This window comes from Canis lupus, chromosome 1 (assembly GCF_048164855.1).
Source record: "Canis lupus baileyi chromosome 1, mCanLup2.hap1, whole genome shotgun sequence".
Lineage (NCBI taxonomy): Eukaryota > Metazoa > Chordata > Mammalia > Carnivora > Canidae > Canis > Canis lupus.
The window spans coordinates 27295576-27318981 of NC_132838.1; the positions used below are offsets into that span (position 1 = coordinate 27295576).

The 23406-nt window shown below is 35.4% G+C and overlaps 1 protein-coding gene across 11 annotated transcripts in view; it reads left to right on the forward strand.

Moving 5' to 3' along the window:
* Positions 1 to 23406, forward strand: part of EYA4 (EYA transcriptional coactivator and phosphatase 4) — a 306653-nt gene that overhangs the window by 225238 nt on the left and 58009 nt on the right. For 6 of the 11 annotated variants that reach the window (XM_072824123.1, XM_072824116.1, XM_072824125.1 and 3 more), the window contains exons 4-6: positions 12685 to 12809; positions 14143 to 14211; positions 22418 to 22510. In XM_072824123.1, the coding sequence (XP_072680224.1) occupies positions 12685 to 12809; positions 14143 to 14211; positions 22418 to 22510 (287 nt within the window). The remainder of the gene's footprint in view (positions 1 to 12684; positions 12810 to 14142; positions 14212 to 22417; positions 22511 to 23406) is intronic. The other 5 variants (XM_072824138.1, XM_072824156.1, XM_072824147.1 and 2 more) reach the window with 2 other exon arrangements.

Here is a 23406-nt window from a genome sequence, read left to right on the forward strand (position 1 = left end):
TGAAAATTTCCACACACATTCACAGTAGAGAACTGATCTTTGTTGCCCCATCACCTATTCTCTTGCCCTCCGGTAGCCTGCAAGCTCTCTGAAGATACTTTATGTATTCCTGGAAATGTTTCTAGAACATAGTAGATGTTCAAGCAGTGTTTTCTGAAGTAGACTACATTTGACTCCAAGTACCTCAAAACACTTCATCTTAATTTTCCCTATCCCTGTTTTATTGTTCATTCATTAGCATTCACGTAGTAGCCTGCAGAATGCTAAGTGTAGTGAATAAAAGCAATGAATAAGATAGAAAATAATCCCTGCCCTAATGGAGCTGAGACTCCTTCTCTGAAGGAGAAGCTAATGTTGTATTCCTACTTTGCAGCTAAGGGGAATTAAGACTTATATTAGAAAAGGAAGCGAACGGCAAAAGCAAAGCCTAAACTCTTTCCTTTTTTTTTAATAAATTTATTTTTATTGGTGTTCAATTTACCAACATACAGAATAACACCCAGTGCTCATCCCGTCAAGTGCCCCCCTCAGTGCCCATCACCCATTCACCCCCACCCCCCACCCTCCTCCCCTTCCACCACCCCTAGTTCGTTTCCCACAGTTAGGAGTCTTTATGTTCTGTCTCCCTTTTTGATATTTCCCACACATTTCTTCTCCCTTCCCTTATATTGCCTTTCACTATTATTTATATTCCCCAAATGAGTGAGAACATATAATGTTTGTCCTTCTCCGATTGACTTATTTCACTCAGCATAATACCCTCCAGTTCCATCCACGTTGAAGCAAATGGTGGGTATTTGTCGTTTCTAATGGCTGAGTAATATTCCATTGTATACATAAACCACATCTTCTTTATCCACTCATCTTTCGATGGACACCGAGGCTCCTTCCACAGTTTGGCTATTGTGGACATTGCTGCTAGAAACATCGGGGTGCAGGTGTCCCGGCGTTTCATTGCATCTGTATCTTTGGGGTAAATCCCCAGCAGTGCAATTGCTGGGTCGTAGGGCAGGTCTATTTTTAACTCTTTGAGGAACCTCCACACAGTTTTCCAGAGTGGCTGCACCAGTTCACATTCCCACCAACAGTGTAAGAGGGTTCCCTTTTCTCCGCATCCTCTCCAACATTTGTTGTTTCCTGCCTTATTAATTTTCCCCATTCTCACTGGTATGAGGTGGTATCTCATTGTGGTTTTGATTTTGTATTTCCCTGATGGCAAGTGATGCAGAGCATTTTCTCATGTGCGTGTTGGCCATGTCTATGTCTTCCTCTGTGAGATTTCTGTGCATGTCTTTTGCCCATTTCATGACTGGATTGTTTGTTTCTTCGGTGTTGAGTTTAATAAGTTCTTTATGGATCTTGGAAACTAGCCCTTTATCTGATATGTCATTTGCAAATATCTTCTCCCATTCTGTAGGTTGTCTTTGAGTTTGTTGACTGTATCCTTTGCTGTGCAAAAGCTTCTTATCTTGATGAAGTCCCAATAGTTCATTTTTGCTTTTGTTTCTTTTGCCTTCGTGGATGTATCTTGCAAGAAGTTACTGTGGCCGAGTTCAAAAAGGGTGTTGCCTGTGTTCTCCTCTAGGATTTTGATGGAATCTTGTCTCACATTTAGATCTTTCATCCATTTTGAGTTTATCTTTGTATATGGTGAAAGAGAGTGGTCTAGTTTCATTCTTCTGCATGTGGATGTCCAATTTTCCCAGCACCATTTATTGAAGAGACTGTCTTTCTTCCAATGGATAGTCTTTCCTCCTTTATCGAATATTAGTTGACCATAAAGTTCAGGGTCCACTTCTGGGTTCTCTGTTATGTTCCATTGATCTATGTGTCTGTTTTTGTGCCAGTACCAGCTGTCTTGATGACCACAGCTTTGTAGTACAACCTGAAATCTGGCATTGTGATGCCTCCAGATATGGTTTTCTTTTTTAAAATTCCCCTGGCTCTTCGGGGACTTTTCTGATTCCACACAAATCTTAAAATAATTTGTTCTAACTCTCTGAAGATAGTCCATGGTATTTTGATAGGGATTGCATTAAACGTGTATATTGCCCTGGGTAACATTGACATTTTCACAATATTAATTCTGCCAATCCATGAGCATGGAATATTTTTCCATCTCTTTGTGTCTTCCTCAATTTCTTTCAGAAGTGTTCTATAGTTTTTAGGGTGTAGATCCTTTACCTCTTTGGTTAGGTTTATTCCTAGGTATCTTATGCTTTTGGATGCAATTGTAAATGGGATTGACTCCTTAATTTCTCTTTCTTCAGTCTCATTGTTAGTGTATAGAAATGCCACTGACTTCTGGGCATTGATTTTGTATCCTGCCACGCTGTCACATTGCTGTATGAGTTCTAGCAATCTTGGGGTGGAGGCTTTTGGGTTTTCTATGTAGAGTATCATGTCATCGGCAAAGAGGGAGAGTTTGACTTCTTTGCCAATTTGAATGCCTTTAATGTCTTTTTGTTGTCTGATTGCTGAAGCTAGGACTTCCAGTACTATGTTGAATAGCAGTGGTGAGAGTGGACATCCCTGTCTTATTCCTGATCTTAGGGGAAAGGCTCTCAGTGCTTCCCCATTGAGAATGATATTTGCTGTGGGCTTTTCGTAGATGGCTTTTAAGATGTTGAGGAATGTTCCCTCTATCCCTACACTCTGAAGAGTTTTGATCAGGAATGGATGCTGTATTTTGTCAAATGCTTTCTCTGCATCTAATGAGAGGATCATATGGTTCTTGGTTTTTCTCTTGCTGGTATGATGAATCACATTGATTGTTTTATGAGTGTTGAACCAGCCTTGTGTCCCGGGGATTAATCCTACTTGGTCATGGTGAATAATTTTCTTAATGTACTGTTGGATCTTATTGGCTAGTATCTTGTTGAGAATTTTTGCATCCATGTTCATCAGAGATATTGGTCTGTAATTCTCCTTTTTGGTGGGGTCTTTGTCTGGTTTTGGAATTAAGGTGATGCTGGCCTCATAGAACGAATTTGGAAGTACTCCATCTCTTTCTATCTTTCCAAACAGCTTTAGTAGAATAGGTAATGTTTCTTCTCTAAATGTTTGATAGAATTCCCCTGGGAAGCCATCTGGCCCTGGACTTTTGTGTCTTGGGAGGTTTTTGATGACTGCTTCAATTTCCTCCCTGGAAACTGTTTCCTTAAATTCATTCTTGTGCTTTGAATATTGACTCAGACAGCGTGAGAGATAGAGCCATATACACATACCATCTACTTTATGCAAAGAGAAGAAGCTGGTAAGGTACGAGAGTGAACGTCCTTGAAAGTATTGGATGCTTTTGCATTTCTTGGGTTATGAAGGATTGATAGACTCTCAGCCTTTGAATGCACAGGCATGTGACCATTACCAGCATCTGTGCAGAAGAATAATTATGGTTTCTGAGTTAGAGTAGACTCTGAAATACACAAATATAAAGCTTGCTCTTCCTTGGGTTTCAAGAGGATATTTCAGCCTGTTAGAAATAAATTCCATCTATGTTACAGAATAATTTCAGAAAAGAACCAAGAAACTAGTTGCAGGTGACCTACAATCCTTTATTTTTTAGTTGAGTTTTTGTGTTTATGGATAAGGTCATGTTTTCATATTGTCCAGATTGATAATAGTCTTCACATGGCCTTATGACATAAGGACCACTAAAAAGGGGTTGAAACAGGCATCCTGAGTGGTAAAGAAGGTCATCTCTCTCTCTTTTTTTTTTAAGATTTTATATATTTTAGGGGGGTGGGGAATGAGCAGGGAGAGCCACAGAGGGAGAGGGAGAAACAAGCTCCACCTGAGCTCAATCCCAGGATACTGGGATCAGGACCTGAGCCACCCAGACACCCCAAGGGTCATCTTTAAGTATGGTAATAACTAGTATAGATTTGGCAGAGTAAATGCTTGTATTGACTTTAGTCATTTTTGAAAAGTATTCAAAAGACTTTATTGCAGGATTCTGCTTTCCTTTTTTTAAAAATTTTTATTTATTTATGATAGTCACACAGAGAGAGAGAGAGGCAGAGACACAGGCAGAGGGAGAAGCAGGCTCCATGCACCGGGAGCCCAACGTGGGGTTCGATCCCGGGTCTCCAGGATCGCGCCCTGGGCCAAAGGCAGGCGCTAAACCGCAGCGCCACCCAGGGGTCCCAAGGATTCTGCATTCCTGATTGTAGTTTCACAGTGTAACAGAATCAAAGTCACTTTAAAAAATGGGAAGCCTGGCGACGCCTGGGTGGCTCAGCGGTTGAGCCCATCTGCCTATGGCTCAGGGCGTGATCCCGGAGTCCTAGGATCAAGTCCCGCATCAGGTTTCCTGCATGGACCCTGCTTCTGCCTGTGTCTCTCATGAATAAATAAAGAAAATCTTTTTTTAAAAAATGGGAAGCCTGCAGTGTGTGACAGAAAGAAGTTGGACTGTGCCATCAGATAGACATGAGGTCAATTCTGGGGCTACTTTCTCTACCTACATGATCTTGGGCATGCTGTGCATCCTCTGTAACCCTCAGTTGCTTCACCTATAAAATATGGGAAGTAAAATGCATATCAGCATGTTACTGTAAATATTAAAGGAGAGAATATATATGAAGTGCCAGGCATAGAATGTGTCATCCTCTGTGTACTTAGTAAAAACTGGTACCGTTAATCATTTTCTGCTGTTAGAGTCTATGGTAAATTTTATATTTTGTATATTCTGTTTTGTATAAAGCAGACTTAAAAGGAATCTGAAGTTTCAGAATTACAGAACGTGCAGAAAGAAGTACAGGAATATTCTTGCTATATAGTTTGTGGTGATAATGCACATCTATTCTCAAAAGGCTCTTTTAACTTTAAGGAATATCAACCCACTGAAGTGAATTCAAGCTAAGGGGAATTATTGTAAAGATTCAGATCATTGCAGTTTGGTTTCCTGGAAACTGGAATGTAAAATACCAAGGCTATTTTTGTTTTGTTTTAAAGGAGCAACATAGTTTTATTCCTTTCTTCAGTGTATGCTCCATCACTTCATTCCTAATTTTCCTTGCTGCTTCATCTTGCATGTGGTCTAAATTGGCTCTGAGCTCATATACTACCTTGCAGCTCCAGCAGTACCACTAACCAGATGCTTCCCCCAGAATCCCTTTGAAATAATCAAAATCCAGATAATAGTTTCTGAGGAAATTTTCCATACTCTGAGTTCATGTTGATCTCTGTTCCATTCAGTGGATATTTGATGTACTTTAATTTTCTTTGCACAAGATCTGCCTTCTTACTTAGATCATAAACTCCTGGAGGGTAGGGCCATGTCTTCACTCAGCAATCCTAACAACTGTGACAGTGCTTTGCATATAATAAGCAATCATTAATTTTTTTGATCTGTTACATTAAAAATATATTGGGTGGGTCCAGTAGGAGATAATAAAGTTCTGAGCATTCATTATTTTCTATAATTAAGCCTGTTCCCAGGAGTGTGCTACAAATAATAGTTTTTTGGGGGGGAATACTACTATTTCCTTCTTTTTAAAATCTGGTTGCTGTAAAGCTTTCTACTTATGCAGTTTTCAGAATTTGGCTATAATGTGCCTAGTATGGTTTTCTTTTCCCTTTTCTCATTTGTTCATTGTATTTCAAGGATCTATGGGTTGGTGTTTCATCACATTTGGAAAAATTTTGGCCATTACTTATTTCAGTATTATTCTTTCATTCTCTTTCTTGCTTCCTGATAATATTGCACAGGTTACTTAAATTAATTCCCCATTCCCCCATTTTTGTCTTGCTATTCCAGTTTGTGCAATTTCTAATGGCCCAGCTTCAGATTTACTGATTCTTTCTTTTCCAGTGTCTAATCTGTTAAATCTATCCAAAGAATATTTTTAATATATTGTAATTTTTTTCTAAAATTTTCATTTTTTAGTTTCCATTTCTTTTCTATATGCAATACATATATACATGTATCTTTATTATATGTACATATTATATACATATGTATTATATGTATATGACTATATACATATTATATACATAAATGTATTATATGTGTATATATAAATATATATGGGACATATATAGGTATATATGTGAAATATATATATGCACACACATCTTGTGTGGGAATGTATCTTTTCCTGTAAATTATTTAATATACTCACAATAATTTTTAAATCCTTGTCTGATAATTTTAAAATCTGTATCAATTTTACTGCATTTTCTCTCTAATACAGTTCACATTTTCATGCTTGTTATGACAAAATATTTATGATATTATGAACATTATATACAAAAACTCTGTTGAAACTGAAGCATAAGGGGATCCCTGGATGGCTCAGTGCTTTAACGCCTGCCTTCAGCCTAGGGCATGATCCTGGAGCCCCGGAATCAAGTCCCACACCAGGCTCCCTGCATGGAATCTGCTTCTCCTTCTACCTGTGTTTCTGCCCCTCTCTCTCTCTCTCTCTCTCTGTGTCTCTCATGAATAAATAAATAAAAATATTTTAAAAATAAAAATAAAGAAACTGAAGCATAGCATTTGTTTTGTTGTGTTTATTTCCCCCCAAAGTCTAAATCCTTGGCTCTGACTAGTGGTTAAGATGAGGGTGTGAACATTTTAGATTCTTCCTAAGAGTTGAGCAGTAAGGGAACTTCAAATCTCTGAACAACCATCATTTTGATATTTCAGTATTTGAATTGGAACAGCATTGACTGAACTTTCAGATATTTTTGGTTCATGTTTCGATTTGGTACTGACAAGGCCTTGTACCTATAATTTAGTAAATTCACTCATTCATTCTAGTATTTTTCATTGTTTTGTTTTTATGGATTTCTCAGGTTTTTTTCTACATGAATAATTGTTACCTGTGAATAGCAGAATTTTTTTTCTTTCTAAACTTTACCCCTTTTATTTATTTATTTTTGTCCTCTTATACTGGCTAAGATTACCAATAAAATGTATTGAAATGGGAAAAACAGATATCCTTGCTTGGTTTTGATCTTAGGGAGAAATAATTCAATATTTTGTCATTAAATATGATTTAAGCTATAGATTTTTCCAGAATGACTTTTACTAGATGTGAGGGGAGTACTTCTTTTCTAGTTTGCTGAGAGTTTGTATCAAGAATGGATGATGAATATTGTCAAATGTTTTTTCTTGTACTCATTGAAATAATAATCTGTTAATATATTGAATTGCATTGTTTGATTTTCAGATGTTAAACTTTGAATTCTTGGGATAAAGCACACTTGGTCTTTACATAGTAGCTTTTTGTTGCTGTATTTTACTTGATATTTTGTTAAATTTTTTCATCTATATTAATGAGAAATACAGATCCACAATTTTTTAGAGAAATTATTTGTCAGGTTTAGATGAGAGTAATCCTTTTCTCATACAATGTAGTGAAATGTGTTCCCTCCTGTTTTTTGAAAGAATTTATAAAAGATTGTTATTTTTCCCTATTAGAATTCACTAAGAAAACCATATGGCCCTGGAATTGGTTTTTTATTTGTTTGTTTTAGGATTCTTTTGGGGGAAAGTGTTTAATTATGAATTTAATTTCTTTAATTGATATAGGACCATTTGGATTTCCTTTTTTTAATTGGATCTGTTTCATGGGTTGTGTCTTTTAATAAGTTTACTGATTTAATCTAAATTATGAATGCTTTGGCATAAGATTGTTCATATTTCCTTATCATCCTTTTAAATATTTTTAGTATCTCTACTGATCTTCTGGATTTGTAAATTGTCTCTATTACTCAGATTTTATATTTCAATGATTTACACTCTTTCTTGTTTCCTTTCTTTCATTTACTATGGGTTTAACTTTTTTTCTTTTTTTTTAAGATTTTATTTATTTATTCATAGAGACAGAGAGAGAGAGAGAGGCAGAGACACAGGCAGAGGGAGAAGCAGGCATCATACAGAGAGCCTGATGTGGGACTCGATCCAGGGTCTCCAGGATCACTCCCTGGGCTGCAGGCAGCGCTAAACCGCTGCGCCACTGGGGCTGCCCTAATTTTTTTTTTTTCTTTCACTGGTTTATTAGGGTAGAAACTTAGATCACAGATTTTAAACCCTTTTCCTTTTCTAGTATCACTTAAAGATCTAAATTGCTATATATAAAGATAATGAGCTAATTGCTCATTAGCCACTGCTTTATTTGCATATAAAAATATTGATATGAAGTCATTTTTTTGTTTTAAAGACTTTAGTTTTTGATCAATTAAAGTTCATAGCACAGCTGAGAGGAGGGTACAGAGATTTCCAATACATCCTCTGCTCCAACACATGTATAGCCGGCTCCATTGTTATTACTCACCAGAACAGTGCATTTATTACCAGGGATGAACCTACACTGACTCATCATTATATTTGTAAGTCTGTAGTTTACTTCAGGGTTGGCTCTTGGTATTGTATATGCAATGGGTTTGGACAATGTATAATGACATATATCTTTCATTACAATACCATATAGAGTATGTTCACTGTCCTAAAATTTTCTATACTCCTGTTTATCCTTGCCTCATCTCTACCTCAGCAAGATAGTTTTGCTTTTCTAGAATATCATATAATTGGAATCATACAATATGTATGACTTTTCAGATTGGCTATTCACTTAGTAATATGCAGTGAAGACTCCTTCATGTACTTTCATGGCTGGAAGGGACATTTGTTTTTAACACTGAGTAATGGCCCATTGACTCTGTATAGTAGAATATATTTAGCTTAGTTTTATAAGTGACTGCCAAACTATCTTCCAAAGTATGTATACCATTTTGTATTTCTACCAGCAAAGTATGAGAGTTCCTGTTGCTCCATATCCTTGCCAGAATTTGATATTGTCAGTATTACAGATTTTGGCCATTCTAGTGAATAGTGAAGTGTTATCTTATTGTTTTAACTTGCATTTCCTTGATGACATGTGATGTGAACTCTCTTTTTATATGCTTATTTGACACCTATATATCTTCTTTGGGTGAAGTGTCTATTGAAATGTTTGGCCCATTTCTTAAGCAGTTGTTTTTCTCTTATTGTTCAGTTTTAAGAGTTCTTTTTTTTTTAAGATTTTATTTATTTATTCATGAGAGACACAGAGAGAGAAAGAGGCAGAGACACAGGCAGAGGGAGAAGCAGGCTCCATGCAGGGAGCCCAACGTGGGACTTGATCCCAGGTCTCCAGGATCACACCCCAGGCTGCAGGCGGCGCTAAACCACTGCACCACCGAGGCTGCCCAGTTTTAAGAGTTATTTATGTATTTTGGATAGCAATCTTTTATCAGATGTGTCTGTTGCAGATATCTTCTTCCAGTCTGTGGTTTGTCTTTGAGTTCTCCTGATACTGACTTTTGAAGAGAGGTTTTTAATTTTTTTATAATTTTTATTTATTTATGATAGTCACACAGAGAGAGAGAGAGAGAGAGAGGCAGAGACACAGGCAGAAGGAGAAGCAGGCTCCATGCACCGGGAGCCCGATGTGGGATTCGATCCCGGGTCTCCAGGATCGCGCCCTGGGCCAAAGGCAGGCGCCAAACCACTGCGCCACCCAGGGATCCCAGGTTTTTAATTTTAATGAAGCCCAGCTTACTAGTACTTTTTTTTTTTTTTCATGGATTCTATCTTTGGTGGTGTAGTTTTAAATACATTTAAAGATTTAATTGATTTAATAAAACTCAAAGTCATGCCCAAGGTCATCTGGGCCTTTTCTTATATTCTGAGAGTTTTATAGTTTTGCATTTTATATGTTGGTCTGTGATCAATTTTGACTTAGTTTTTGTGAAGGGTATAGGGCCTCTGTCTAAACTTATTATTATTATTTTTTTTTGCATTGTGGATGTCTAGTTTTTCCAGCACCGTTTGTTGGAGAAACTGTCTTTGCTCCATTGTATTGTCTGCTACTTTGTCATAGATCAGTTGACTATGTGTGGGTAATTTGATGTGTTTTCATTAGTATTTTGTCCTAATTATTTTCTAAATTCATTGGTGATTTCTTCTTTGACTCATAGGTAACTTAGAATTATGGTGCTTAATTTTCAAGTGTTAATGATTATTTCATGTATTTTACTATCATTGCTTTCTAGTTTAATACAATATAGCTAGATACTCTACTCTTTAAGGTTTAATTTAAAATCTAATGATACTTATTTTATGCTCTACCTTATAGTCCATCTGGTGGCATTCCATGTGCACCTGAAAATAATGTGTATTCTATAATTATTGGGTGTTAGTATACTATAACCATCAATTATAGCATGTTGATGACTTTTGCAATTGGCTATTGTGGAGAAAATGTTACAAAAGCTCCAAGTATGACCATGGACTACTAGTCAGTTTCTTCCTTTAATTCTGTTAGTTTTTGCTTTATATATTTTAAAGCTTGGCTAGGAGACGCATGCTAGGATTGTTATATCCTCCTGAAGAATTTATTGTTTCTCTCTTTTTCTTAATTATCTCTTTGTATCTGGTAATACTCTTCATTTTGTGATAATAGCCAAAACACTTCTCTAACATTTATTATTTACATGTTATACTGTTTTCTGTCCTTTAACCCTGAACCTACTTATGTCTTATCACTGCTCAAGTTCCTAGGAAGCAGACTCTAACATGGAGATTTATGTTCCAGGAGTTTAATGGGTTGTGCTTTCAGTAGTAAGACCTTTGGGGGGATGATAGAAGCATGATTACACTGAAAGACTCTGGTCTTCAATGCAGTTGCAACAAATGTCTCAGTTGATCTTACGGCCACTCTAGATTCAAGTGACCTTCAGGGCAGGTAATACTTTTATATCCCTTCATCACCAGTCAGTAGCTGAGGGCTAACCTCAGAAAGGGTGTGATTTAGGGCAAAATGACTCTCTTTAGTTCAGGACAAGTCTTGGGAAGGACTTTAGTTGAGAAGTGCCAGTTCCTTATACTCCCAGCAGCTATAAGAATGAATTCTTCTGGGACATCTAGGTGGCTCAGTGGTTGAACATCTGCCTTCAGCTTAGAGCGTGATCCCATGGTCCAGGGATCAAGTCCCACATTGGGCTCCTGGCGCGGAGCCTGCTTCTCCTTCTGCTATGTCTCTGCCTCTCTCTGTGGTTCTCATGAATAAATAAATTTTAAAATCTTAAAAAAATGAATATTTCTGCGCAGTACACCATAGTATCAGAGTATGTCTGTATTAAAAAGTACTTCTCTTGTAGATCCCTAATTGGACTACGGTTGTTTGATCCAATCTAACAATCTTTGGCTCTTCATTGGAATGTTTAGTCTGTTGATATTTACTATAATCATTGATATAGTGAGGTTTGAGTATGCTGTCTTGCTACAGGTTTTCTATTTTTCACATATGTTTTTTCCTTTCTCATTTCCTGATCTTTAGGGATAACCCAAATTTTTTTTTTTAAGATTTTATTTATTTATTCATGATAGTCACAGAGAGAGAGAGAGGCAGAGACACAGGCAGAGGGAGAAGCAGGCTCCATGCACCGGGAGCCCGATGTGGGATTCGATCCCGGGTCTCCAGGATCGCGCCCTGGGCCAAAGGCAGGCGCCAAACCGCTGCGCCACCCAGGGATCCGGATAACCCAATTTTTTAAATGTTTTATTTTAATTTTTCTATTGATGTTTTGTTGTATCTATTAGGATTTTATTAATATTTAATGTTAGATATTATTTGATGTATCTTAAATATCTTCTCCAAGTATGTCATAACACCTCATACCAAATGAAAGAACCTTAGAAGAATATAATTTTGCCCCAGTATTTTTTGTGCTATTGACGTATATTTTACTCCTATATCATATTGTAAGTTTCATGATACAATCTTGTGGGCTTTTTTTTTTTTTTGCTTCAATTAGCATTCTTTTGTGAATTAAAAGAAAAACAAAAGATAACCTTTGTATTTGCTTATATATTTATGTTTCTGTCACTCTTCATTCCTCCTTGTAGCTCTGAGTTTTCATTTGGTATCCTTACTTTTGGCAGAAGGTCTTTCTTCAGTATTTTTTAAAGGATAGCTTGTTGGTGATAAATTCTCTCAATTTTTATCTTGTGTGTTTTCCTTCTTTCATTGAAGCATGTGTGGCTTTTTTGGTCCACTGCGAATTTCTGCTTTTCTAGTTTCTGTTTCCAAAAAAGAGTCAGCCTTTGAAGAGTCTCAGTTTTATTTAGGGTCTCAATTCTAGCACATTCCCTGAAACAGACTTAAGTCAAACGTTCTATTCCTAAATAGATATTAAACTCCAGCCCTCAGTCCTTAGGCTCAGTTTTCAGCTCTGGTTCTACAAGGTCAGCTAGAAGTTTCTGTTCTACCTTTGAGTTTATACTTTATTTCTAGCTATTAATTTCTTTATTACTGGTGGCTGAGGATATCAAATTTTAGGTGTTAAATATTTTCAGCGTTTCCACATCTTTATAACAGAGATGGTCAATGTAGGAGGGAGGGTATCCATATCAACTAAATGCTAAGATAACAGAATTGGCTCTCTTCTGTACTTTATTATAGAGGTAGTTATAAGATTACAAATTATGAGGCTAAACTACTATGGAAGCTTTATTTATTTATTAATTTTTAATGGACTGTCATGTTCATCTAATTAACAAAAAAGTCTTAGCTATTGGTCTCAATTCTTACTGTGAGATCGCATATGTGCCCAGTAGAATAATACATGTAGTTTTTAAAGAAATTATTGCTGAAATTTCAGCTTTTGCTCTCCTGTTTCCTGCTCTTACAGGTCTATGGAAATGCAGGACCTTGCAAGTCCTCATCCTCTTGTTGGAAGTGGTGATACTCCTGGTAGCTCCAAACTGGAGAAGGCAAATCTCAGTAGCACATCTGTCACCACAAATGGAACAGGAGGTAAGTATACCACCCCAGAGACAGCTGGAATCACATTCCAATGTTTGCTATAATTACGTTAGGATCTGCTAATAAATAAATTCCTTATTAGCAATAACACAATCAGCATTATAGTCAGGGAATATATGGCTAAAGACTGTCTATTATTCTGTTGATTTTCTTTAAACTTTTGTACCTCCTCTATAGCTGGAAAAATTCAGAAAGAATAGATATCCCTGAAGAGCATTTTGAAGGGTTTTAGCAAAGCTTCCTTTTTGTATTTGCCCCTGTAAATATTCGAAAAAATTTAGAATATGTGGCCAAAAGGATTTGCACTCTGATCTTGTGTGTGTGAGAGAAAGAGAAAGAAGAAATCATACTAGTTTTTGGTTTTATTTTGAATTTCAGGAAAAAGACTACCCGAAATTATTCTTCAAAACATGTTTTCTTAAATGAAATTTAAGAATAGAAAAATATTTGTCTGCTGCATTTTCTTTTCAAAGAGAGTAATACCTAATGTATTTAAAATGAGAAAGTATTTTTCAGATACTTTCTCATTTGATTAACCTATAATTATGCCTCAGCATATGGTAACAGTAACCGTTATTTCAAATATTCTGCCCTACTGATTTTATAAAAGGCATTCAGCTATCAAAAGATATGGTCTTATTTTTGCATCAGCATATATATAGATAACATATATACACGTATTATGTGTAAGCTACTTTTTAAATTATTCACCATCATTTTTAGTCCATAAAAGAAAAATTATATTATTTTTTTAAATTTATAAACTAATCATATTATTAGATAACAACATTTGCCACATCATATTTTCTTTTAAATTTTCAATGAGTATTTATGAAATCAATACACCTCTTTCCATTCATTTTAACATAACTATGCAGTCTAAAATATTTTGCAAGGTTGTGTGCATTGCAATTTGCCTGTATTTAATAATGTTTTACACCAAACCCTTTGTAGATTAACATTTCCTTGTTTATAATTTTCATTTGTCTCTAAACATGCATCTTATAATTTTAGCTAATTAATTATAGGGTTGCAAATTTGTAAGATTGTTTAGTAATGATTTCTGGTATAAGAACATATTTAAACTTGAACTTGGGTACATATAATAAGATTTTTTAAAACTCTGAAATCAAACCTTGGAGTTCACTAATCATCATGTAAATGTGTTTAACTGAACTAAAACAAACCTGATAAAGTGTAAAAGTCATACAGTGCAGTTATCATTCTGGCTCAAAGGTCAGGAACCAGTGCAAGCATTGAAGACTATTCATGTACACTAAGCAGGCATTCCGACAATGAACCCTTATACTGTTCCTGTTCTCAGGGGACAACATGACTGTTTTAAATACTGCAGACTGGTTGCTGAGTTGCAACACTCCCTCTTCCGCAACAAGTATGAGAGACGATGGTACACTGCATGTGTTTGGGTGTGTGGTATTGCCCTCCTGGTTTCCTTTCCGTTGCTATTTCTGTTTGCAGAATATTTCCTTTTCTGTGTGAAGTACTTGTAAAGAAAAAGGAGAAATAAACATGACTTTTTGTTGCTTATAGATAACCACTGACTATGTTTTTTTCTTACCAACTAGTATTCTAATCTTCAATTCCTCAGATCACTAGTATTTTTTCTTAAATTTTCTTACAATGTTGCACCAACAGATGCACCTGTTGTTTTTCTAACTATATGTCCTTTAAGTGGTTAATTCAGAACAGTGGCCATATCAATAAGAGCAGGTGGAACAGATTGTACATCCATAAAAACTCAGTCATCTCCATAATCTACAGACGGTCTTAATTTAAATTCTTAACATGGCAAAAATATATCTGCGATTTTATGGACTTCAATAAATATTCCAGTTAAAGTGCCTAAAGTAAATATAAACATTGAAAAGTCCTTCATTTAAAGAATTATCAGTGTGAAAGCTATATATTTAAATTTTTAAATCAATATTAACTCTTAAAATACTTTTTTTAAATACTTTGAACTATAGATAATTACTGCATTCATAATCATAAAATATATAAAAGTGTAAAAAAAAACTTTCTTTTTTTTAAGGTTTATTTATTAAAGTGAGTGGGAGGAGGGGCAAAAAGGAGGGAGGATCCTCTAGTAGACTCCCCGTTAAGCACAGAGCCCAATGTGGGGCTCAGTCTCAGGACCATAAGACCATGACCTGAGCTGAAACCAAGAGCTGGACAGTCAACTGATTGGGCCATCCAGGTGCCCCATAAATTTCTTTTTTTCTAAATCAAAAGTTAGTACAATATCAGAATTAAAAAATAAAAGCAAAACTATAACACTAACATGGAATCACCCAATATTAAGATTAAAAAGACCTCCCTACCTGTTGGAAATGTGCATTACAAGAGAGCAGTTAGGATAGGCAGTTTGGCTGGGTCTTACTGTATCTCAGATTAAGTTAAAAAATATGGCCAGTGACTGAAGAATACTCCATTATACCCTTTATTTATGTTTTTTATAGTTTTGGCATGAAGTGTTCTTCAGTTCCACACTCAAAAAATACATTTCATACTTTAAAAATGTATTGTTAGAGTTTAGTTTCTCTTAATTCTAACTCAGAGGTCTTTTTCTGTAAAGAGCCAGATAGTAGATATTTTAACCTTTATAGAGCATACCATGTCTGTCTCATCTACTCAGCTCTGTTGCTATAACTCAAAAGCAGCCATAGACAGTGCATAAATGAATGAGATTCATCAGGTTCCAATAAACCTTATTTATGGGTCTCATTATTTAAATCTCATAATTATCATGCCACAAAATATTCTAGTTTTGATCTTTTTTTCTTTTAAAACATTTTGTTTGTAAAAACACATTTTTAGCTCACTGGCTATTGCTCTATTCTAAAATATTCTTGTAGCATGGGCACCTTTACCATAGTCAATATGCACAATCAGTATTTAGTAATTTAGATCTAATCTCAACCAGAAACATTTTTCTAAGTGTTAAGCATCAGATTTTCCTAGTTTTTAGTGTTAGTGTTAAGAGTCACATGGCCATGTGGGGAAAAAAAGACCTGTATGTTAGGAGGAACACACTTACAAGCTGTGTCACCTTGAGCAAATTACTTAACCTCTCTGAGCCTTAATCTCTTTCCATAAAAGGAGGATAATATTATTTCCCTGCCAAAGCTTTTGTCTTAAACAGTGTGTACAAATTGTCTGCCAGTAAAAACCAATCTATTTCCCTTTATCTAATTAGTAATTCAATAATTAGGCAGTAGTTTTTAAGAAAAATGAAAACATGCATATGTTAAAAGACTCTCCAATGTTAGGTCGTATTAAATATTTTTCTGCACTTAGAATGTTCAAACTGGCCAAAGAAGGCAAACTTTAGTAATAAAATGTTAGGTATACTTTGATATTAACAATGTAGTCTAGTGACATATTGATATGAAATTTGTGAATTTATGAATTTTAATGACTTTGGGGTGTTTGTTATGGGTGTATGTTGGGTGCTCATCGCACACACTTAAGGATTTGGTGCATCTCTGTCCCATTGACAGTAAACTGTTTTATTTTTAATTCTGGGTTTTATTGTTTATTATTATAATAAAAGGAAAAAGCAAAAGCTAATTTAGTGCTTTTGAAAATCTTTCCATTAATTTAGAGATTTCAAAAGGATTTTAATTATATAGTTTTAACTAATATGAACAAATTCATGGTATCACCTGACATATTGCATTGGTACTCTATAATATTACATTTTTTCCTTCAAGTTATTTAAAGTGTTTCAACACCTTAGTCCTAATTATATAATTACATCTGGAGATTTATATTGGAAACTAATTTTTCTTTCAAATTTTTGTTGCTTATAAAATTGTTAAAATGTAGAACTGTCAATAAAAGTGAAATAAATTGCAATCATATCCTACCATATAGATCAGTAGTTAACAGACTTTTTTGGTAAAGAGTCAGATAGTAAATATTTTAGGCTTTGCAGGTTATATGGTCTCTGTTGTAACTATTCAGTTCTGCTTTGTTCCACAAAAACAGTCATGGACAATGACCTTGGCTGTGTTAAAATTAAACTTGATCTATGAACAATGAAATTTGAATTTTACAAAATTTTCACATGTTATAGATATGCTCCTTTTGATATTCTCCAACTATTGAAAAATGTAAAAGCCATTCATAGCTCACAGGCTATACAGAAACAGGCCATGGGGAAGATTTGGCATGTGGGATGTAGTTAGCTGACTCTGGATATAGAGCTGTATGTATGCTCTGTATATGTATATTTATGCATATAAATCCATGCCAATCATATGAAAACTTACTTAAAGAAATAAGTAAGATTTTTATTTGCTTACTGGTGTCAAGAGTCATTATCTGTACTTTACAAAAACAGTATCTGTTGGAACTGCTTAGAATAGGATCTAAAAGTGGATTTTCACTTTCCCAATTAAAATGTATCAAGTTAAAAAAAATGTATCAAGTTCCCGTTATATGGCAGGCTCTGTGCTAGGAAATGGGAACCCAATGACCTATAGAATATGATACTAGCCATCAAGGGACCAAAAGTCTAGCAGAGGGAAACAGACAAGAAAGTAATGAGTACATAATGCGTTCAAGGTGGGTGCATAGTAGAGGGAGGGAATATTTGATTCTACATGGGGATTAAGAAAATACTTTAAAGAGAAGGTTTGGGGGAACCTAAATCAGACATTCTGATCAGATTTATAACATTTTCTGTATTTAAAATCTTTTTATCATAGAATAGAATCTTCCAAAATTTTTATTATATTTATTATATAGCTGACTTATGCAAAGAGTTTGCTTCCAGATGTTATGTTTGTACAGTAGAACCACCTATTGTGGCTCTCTGTTCTTTTTAGATTTTGGTGGGGTTTTTTGGAATGAAAGCCATAAATTGCTTCATCAAATTATTTTACAAAATTATTTTCTGGATATTTAGGAGTGAAAGACACTTGGTGCTCATAGATTTTAGATGAATATATTGATTTAGACAAACATAAATCATAGGCTATACTAATTATTAAAACTGGTAGGCAGTACTGCGTGCTCCCTTGCAGTGTTATAAATTGTATCCTTCCTGATCTAACTCCTCCTAAAACTCTTCCTAGAACTTGTGCTGTCAAAAGGAGCTATTGGTGATTTTCTGGTTCAAAAAGAAGTATATCCCAGTTTAAGCACAGATTTTGGAAGATGACATGTACAATGTAAATTACTAGGGTTACCTTCTCTTTCAAGGATTAAATCTGCTTATGTAACTATTGAACATAAACTTTGAATTATTATAATAAACAGACTTTCTTCCCAAATAATTAATATACATTATTGTTGTACTTGAGTTCCAAAGATAATCTGAACAGACAAGATTAAATTTGCTTTGAAAATATGCATAGGAGGGTATAGATGAAGGCTTAGGCACAGCTCACACCTGACAACAATCACTACAATATTGATTTAGTCCATAGATATCAATTATTTTTGAAGGTAAAAAATAAAATCCAATTATGCCAATATATTAAAATTACTATAAATTACTATATTAAAAATATTTTGACTTGTTACTTAACGTTTGGCTTTATGAAAAACATCCAAATTATAAATATATAACTGGGGGGGACGTTGACAATACAAGTATTCTTAAATAATAAATTTTGTACAAAGTTCTGTATATAGTTTCTCATCCCACTTTTAGAGAAACCCTGAATTACTGAATTAACTCTGAACCCTGAATTCCTTATTTTGAACACATAGAATAATAAAACCATAATACTCTTTAACTTAGGACATTAAAATAAGATTTCTACTTTTGAAATCAAGACGTGTTTTTAAGTTTAAGTTTCATTTTGTTGAAAAATATATTTCTCTCTTATAGAAGATTGTCCTTTCCATTTTATAGCATGTAATGATTGTGGACATTGTCCTAATATGTTAAAAGCCCTGTTGAACCTGTGTAAATTTAAGGAAAGTGAAATACAGTGAGAAAAAAAACCATTTGAACATGAAATGAATATACACCAATAATCATTTGGAATGAGGATTTTTATAAATTTTAGAAAATAGTAAGCTGGTTCATTGATGAATATCTTTCCAATAATACCTTGCATGTATTTAACTAAAAACAAAGTTGGCTGCCACTAGAAAAGTATATGGTATATCTAATTTAAAATGCAGAAACAAAACCAAGACAAAAAAAAATGGAATACATTTCAAATGTATTTGGAACCTTTATTGGAAATGACTTGCATTTTTCAAACTTTGTAATTAAAACAGTGTTTTCTTTGTCCTAGTTATGTGTTTTATAAATATTAAGGTACTTACTTGTATTCTATCATCTTTTTAATCAACTAATTATATATGGAATGTCCATTTCACTTCTCAAGTTTTCTGCCCCTAGAAGAGCCAAATTATATATTATGACCTAATGTGATATTTTTTCTTTACAATATCAAACCAAATTAACCTTGCATTCTACTTGGAGATGTCAAGAGATATTTGTTGATATCTACCTAATGTGAGAATAATTTATTTTCCATAGCAACATAATCAAATTGCCTTCTTTTCCTTTTTGTTCTTATCTGCATATGAAAAATAAATTAGGATTAATGTGCAGTTTTCCCCAAAATCCATTTGTTGAATTATAACTTTAGAACCATGCATATTAGTATACTGAGCACATCTTGACACATGCTTTTCTTCATGCTTTTCTTCATATACTTTCTACAGATGCCTTTTCTCAGTAAAATGAAACTTCTTTGTGTGTCTTTGACTAAATGCAGAGATGTTTAAAATTTAATGAGACATGTTTCCAGTATGGTGAATACAACCACCAACTCTGTCTCCCTCTTCTTCTGCTGCTTTTGACCACCTGAAACTTTCAAATGGAGATTATAATCAACATCGATACAAAGTTGGAATCCAGAGTAACAAAACTAATCCTCTAGACTAGTTTTTTAGACCTAGCTCATGTTGTACCTCTTTCTCCTCAATTCACAAGTAAAATATATAATTTTTACACCTGTTTTACAGGTATTTATAGATTTAAGACACATGTAAATAGGAGTTTAGCCAGTATTAGAATTTGGAAGTTTCAGGAGACTGTCCTTTGTATTAGTGTTGCTGAAGGCTTTGGACTATGCTTTTTTGTCAGAAATTGAATGTCAACATCACATCAGAGAGCGCTTCACATCCATGTAGGTCACACTCTGGATCATCTTCATACAGATGAGAGGAATTCTTGATTAGTTAGTGCTTCCTGTGGGACAGTATGGATTAGAATTCGGATTCTGAAACCATACTACCTGGTCTCATATTCTAGCTCTTACTAGCTGTGTGACTGTAGACAAGTTATTTAGGTACTTTGTGCTTCAGTTTCATTATCTGAAGAATTACAATGATAATATTATCTACTTCATGTGATTGTTGTGAGGAAAAAATGAGTTCCTATTTGTAAAGCACAGTAACAGCACCTGGCATGTATTGTCTTTTAAGTGTGTGCTGTTACTATTTGCTTTCAAACTTGCTACCTAATGCCTTTTAAGATATCTCAAAAAAAAAAAAAAGATATTTCATGAGAAAGAAATGGAAAACATACTTTAGTAGCCTGTTCTCATATTTGCAGTTTCATTTATGACAGTTTTCTTAAGTATGCTTGTCTAGAGGATGAGCCCGTTCTTGTCCATCTCTGAGCCTTTGTGAAAAGTCCCTGTGGTGAACATATAACATAAGCCATTTTCATACCTGAAGGCCACTTGTTGCAGTGGAGAGAGTGTGGAGGTGGAGCTAACGACCCTAGTTCAGAGAATAGTTTATCTCCTGCAAAGGAATGTAATGCAAGCTGCCCTTCAGCTTCCTGTTGTATAAGGATGTAGTGGTTCCTATCAATCAGAGCTGTTTTAACAATTAGCTCCATGTCGGTGGTCTAGCACATAGTAAGCTCTTGATAAATAGGTCTGGGGTAGCAAATAATTCTGTAGTGATAAATATAATTAGTCATCAGGTATAACTATCAATGGACTACTATATAAATCACTACTTCAAGTTTGAAGTAACAACTCATTATCATTATACAAGTAACTAGACCTTATTCCTCAGATTATTGTTGCCTATTGAAAAAATAGAGCAACCTTAAGCTTCCCCTTTGCCAGGATAAGTAATCCAAATTGCTTCACTTCTGCCTTCCAGCCTTTACACTTCTCTGAACCTTCAGGCAGATTTTTGTGACATTATTAAGTCCTGGACGCTAGGGTAACCCCAGGGCTTGCTGTGGGCGGGTCCGCTCAGTTCTGTTCCTGTGGAAAGAGCGCTTCATCGTGACCGCATGTTCCTCCAGGAGCTGGTTGCTTCTCTAACAGAGTAGCATCGCTGACGTGCTCGAGGGCGCAGACACTCGGGCCTGCTCTTCTTTCTGCCGTGGTTGCTCACAGTTGGCCAGCCTCCGGCTTTCTTCTTTACGGTTTTCTGTCGCTTCTAAGTTGTTTAACTGTACCGTCCCACTTGTGACCAGGAAATGCCAGAGGTGTTAAGTAGAACATCATTTCGTGTGCTCCCATGCCATTGTGTTCTGTGTAGCAGAGCTTTGCCCACAAAGGGAAAATATGGTGTGACAAACCCAGGTGGTGGCTTTTCTTGGCCCCTCCCCTGCTCCCAAATCTAGTAATGACAATGATGTGCACCAGTGACACAGTGCCCAGGGGAGGATTTGGGCAGAATATACCACTTCGAAGTAGAAAGAACATTTTAAAGACTTTCGGAAGATGTACTTAGTGCTGTAGAAATCATCTCTTTCTCTCTGCTTATCTCTGTGAGCATTAAAAATTATCACACAGTTAAAATAAAATTTAAAAAGCCTACACCTTGGGCAGCCCCCGGTGGCTCAGTGGTTTAGCGCCGCCTTCGGTCCAGGGCCTGATCCTGGAGACCCGGGATCGAGTCCCACATCAGGCTCCCTGCATGGAGCCTGCTTCTTTTCTCCCTCTGCCTGTGTCTCTGCCTCTCTCTCCTTCTCTGTGTCTCTCATGAATAAATAAATTAAATCTAAAAAAAAAAAAACAAAAAAAAAACTCACACCTTCTGACTGTTTAGTATTTCAAGAGCAGAAGTTTATGGAATGCCTCGTTTTCTACCCATCTCAGGAACAGGGCCGTGGTTTCTGTATTTACAGATGCCTCCATTGTACTTTTATGCCATCAATCATTTTTCTTTTTCCAAATGTCTCTTTGGGAAGAATAAAATACAAGCTAGTAGATCTCTATGTTGTGATTTGGATTAAATGTGCCGTGATTCCTTCTTTTCTGTCTTTGGACTGTAATGTCGGAGTGTGCTCAGGTGAGGTACAAATGCAAATATGTGTACTGCTGCTTCCCTTTATAAGGTCAACTGCCTTTAAAAAAACCAGAGCTGAGAGAACTAGCTTAGAGGAATTTAACAGTAAATCCTCTACAACTGCATGTCCATTTTTTAAGAAGCTAAATTAACAACACTCTCTTCATCAACCTCTCAGGTTTTCTCTTGCATGCCCATGGTAGCTCAAAAAGCCACTAGTTGCAACAGTCAGCGTCGTTGATTAAAATCTAGAAATAAAACTCACATGTACTTATTCTTCTATATAGTGTCTCTCCTTGCAGTCAAAACAGAGCCTTTGAACAGCAGTGAAGCGGCCACCACCACCGGAGATGGAGCCCTTGACACTTTTACTGGGTCAGGTAAAGCCTTAAGCTCATGCGTTGCTATGTGCACATTGGGGTACACACCATCTTCCTCATGAATGAACACCATAAATACCAAAGTGGAGTTTTGAGAAGGCGGATTTTTATAAACTTAGCATTAGATTTATTTTTTTTTAGAACTAATTGTCCTAACTGCACATATTTTTAAAAATGATATTTGGAATCATGTTGCTGGATTTTCAGTTGACTTTCTTGTTAGAAATCAGCAGGGCTGGCTCCCTTTGTAATTATTTTATACAGTGTTTAATTTAACAATTAGGTTGTAGTAGTTGGCTTTGTTCCCTTGTCCATTTAAATGGCATAAAAACTCCCTTCTCTCCCAACATTTGAGATGTAAAACTATCCATTTGATTCCTTCTAAATAACCTTGTTTCCTCTCTGGGTTTAAAAAAAATCCTCCTGTGTAAGCAGCTGAGTGACAAGTATTAAAGGTTAATGGGCTGCAGGAGGACACATGCTGGTTGCATTAGAACCCAGCCTGAGAGCACTACTTTCACTCAGTGCTTCAAAGAGAACAATAGCATGTCTTTAAACATCAATCCTTTAAAATATAAATACCTGATAACTCCCAGGTGGGTACAAAGTACATGCATTAATTTGATTTCGTTAAAGATTTTAAGTTACAGTACTCTGTTTAGTTTATTATCTGGCGAAAGAATTTTTTTTAACCTGAAAAGGAATTTGGATAGCACAAAGATAAACAGTAAACCTGGAAGAGTATTTGTGCTAATTACTTCTTGGTTCTGTTATTCTGCTATCATGTTTTATCCATATCCTCACATACAAAGGTCTTACGTGGGTATGCTTTGTGTAAAAAGAGTTGGGGTATGTCCCTGAATATAGTATCATTGGAGCATACATTTGATTTTTGT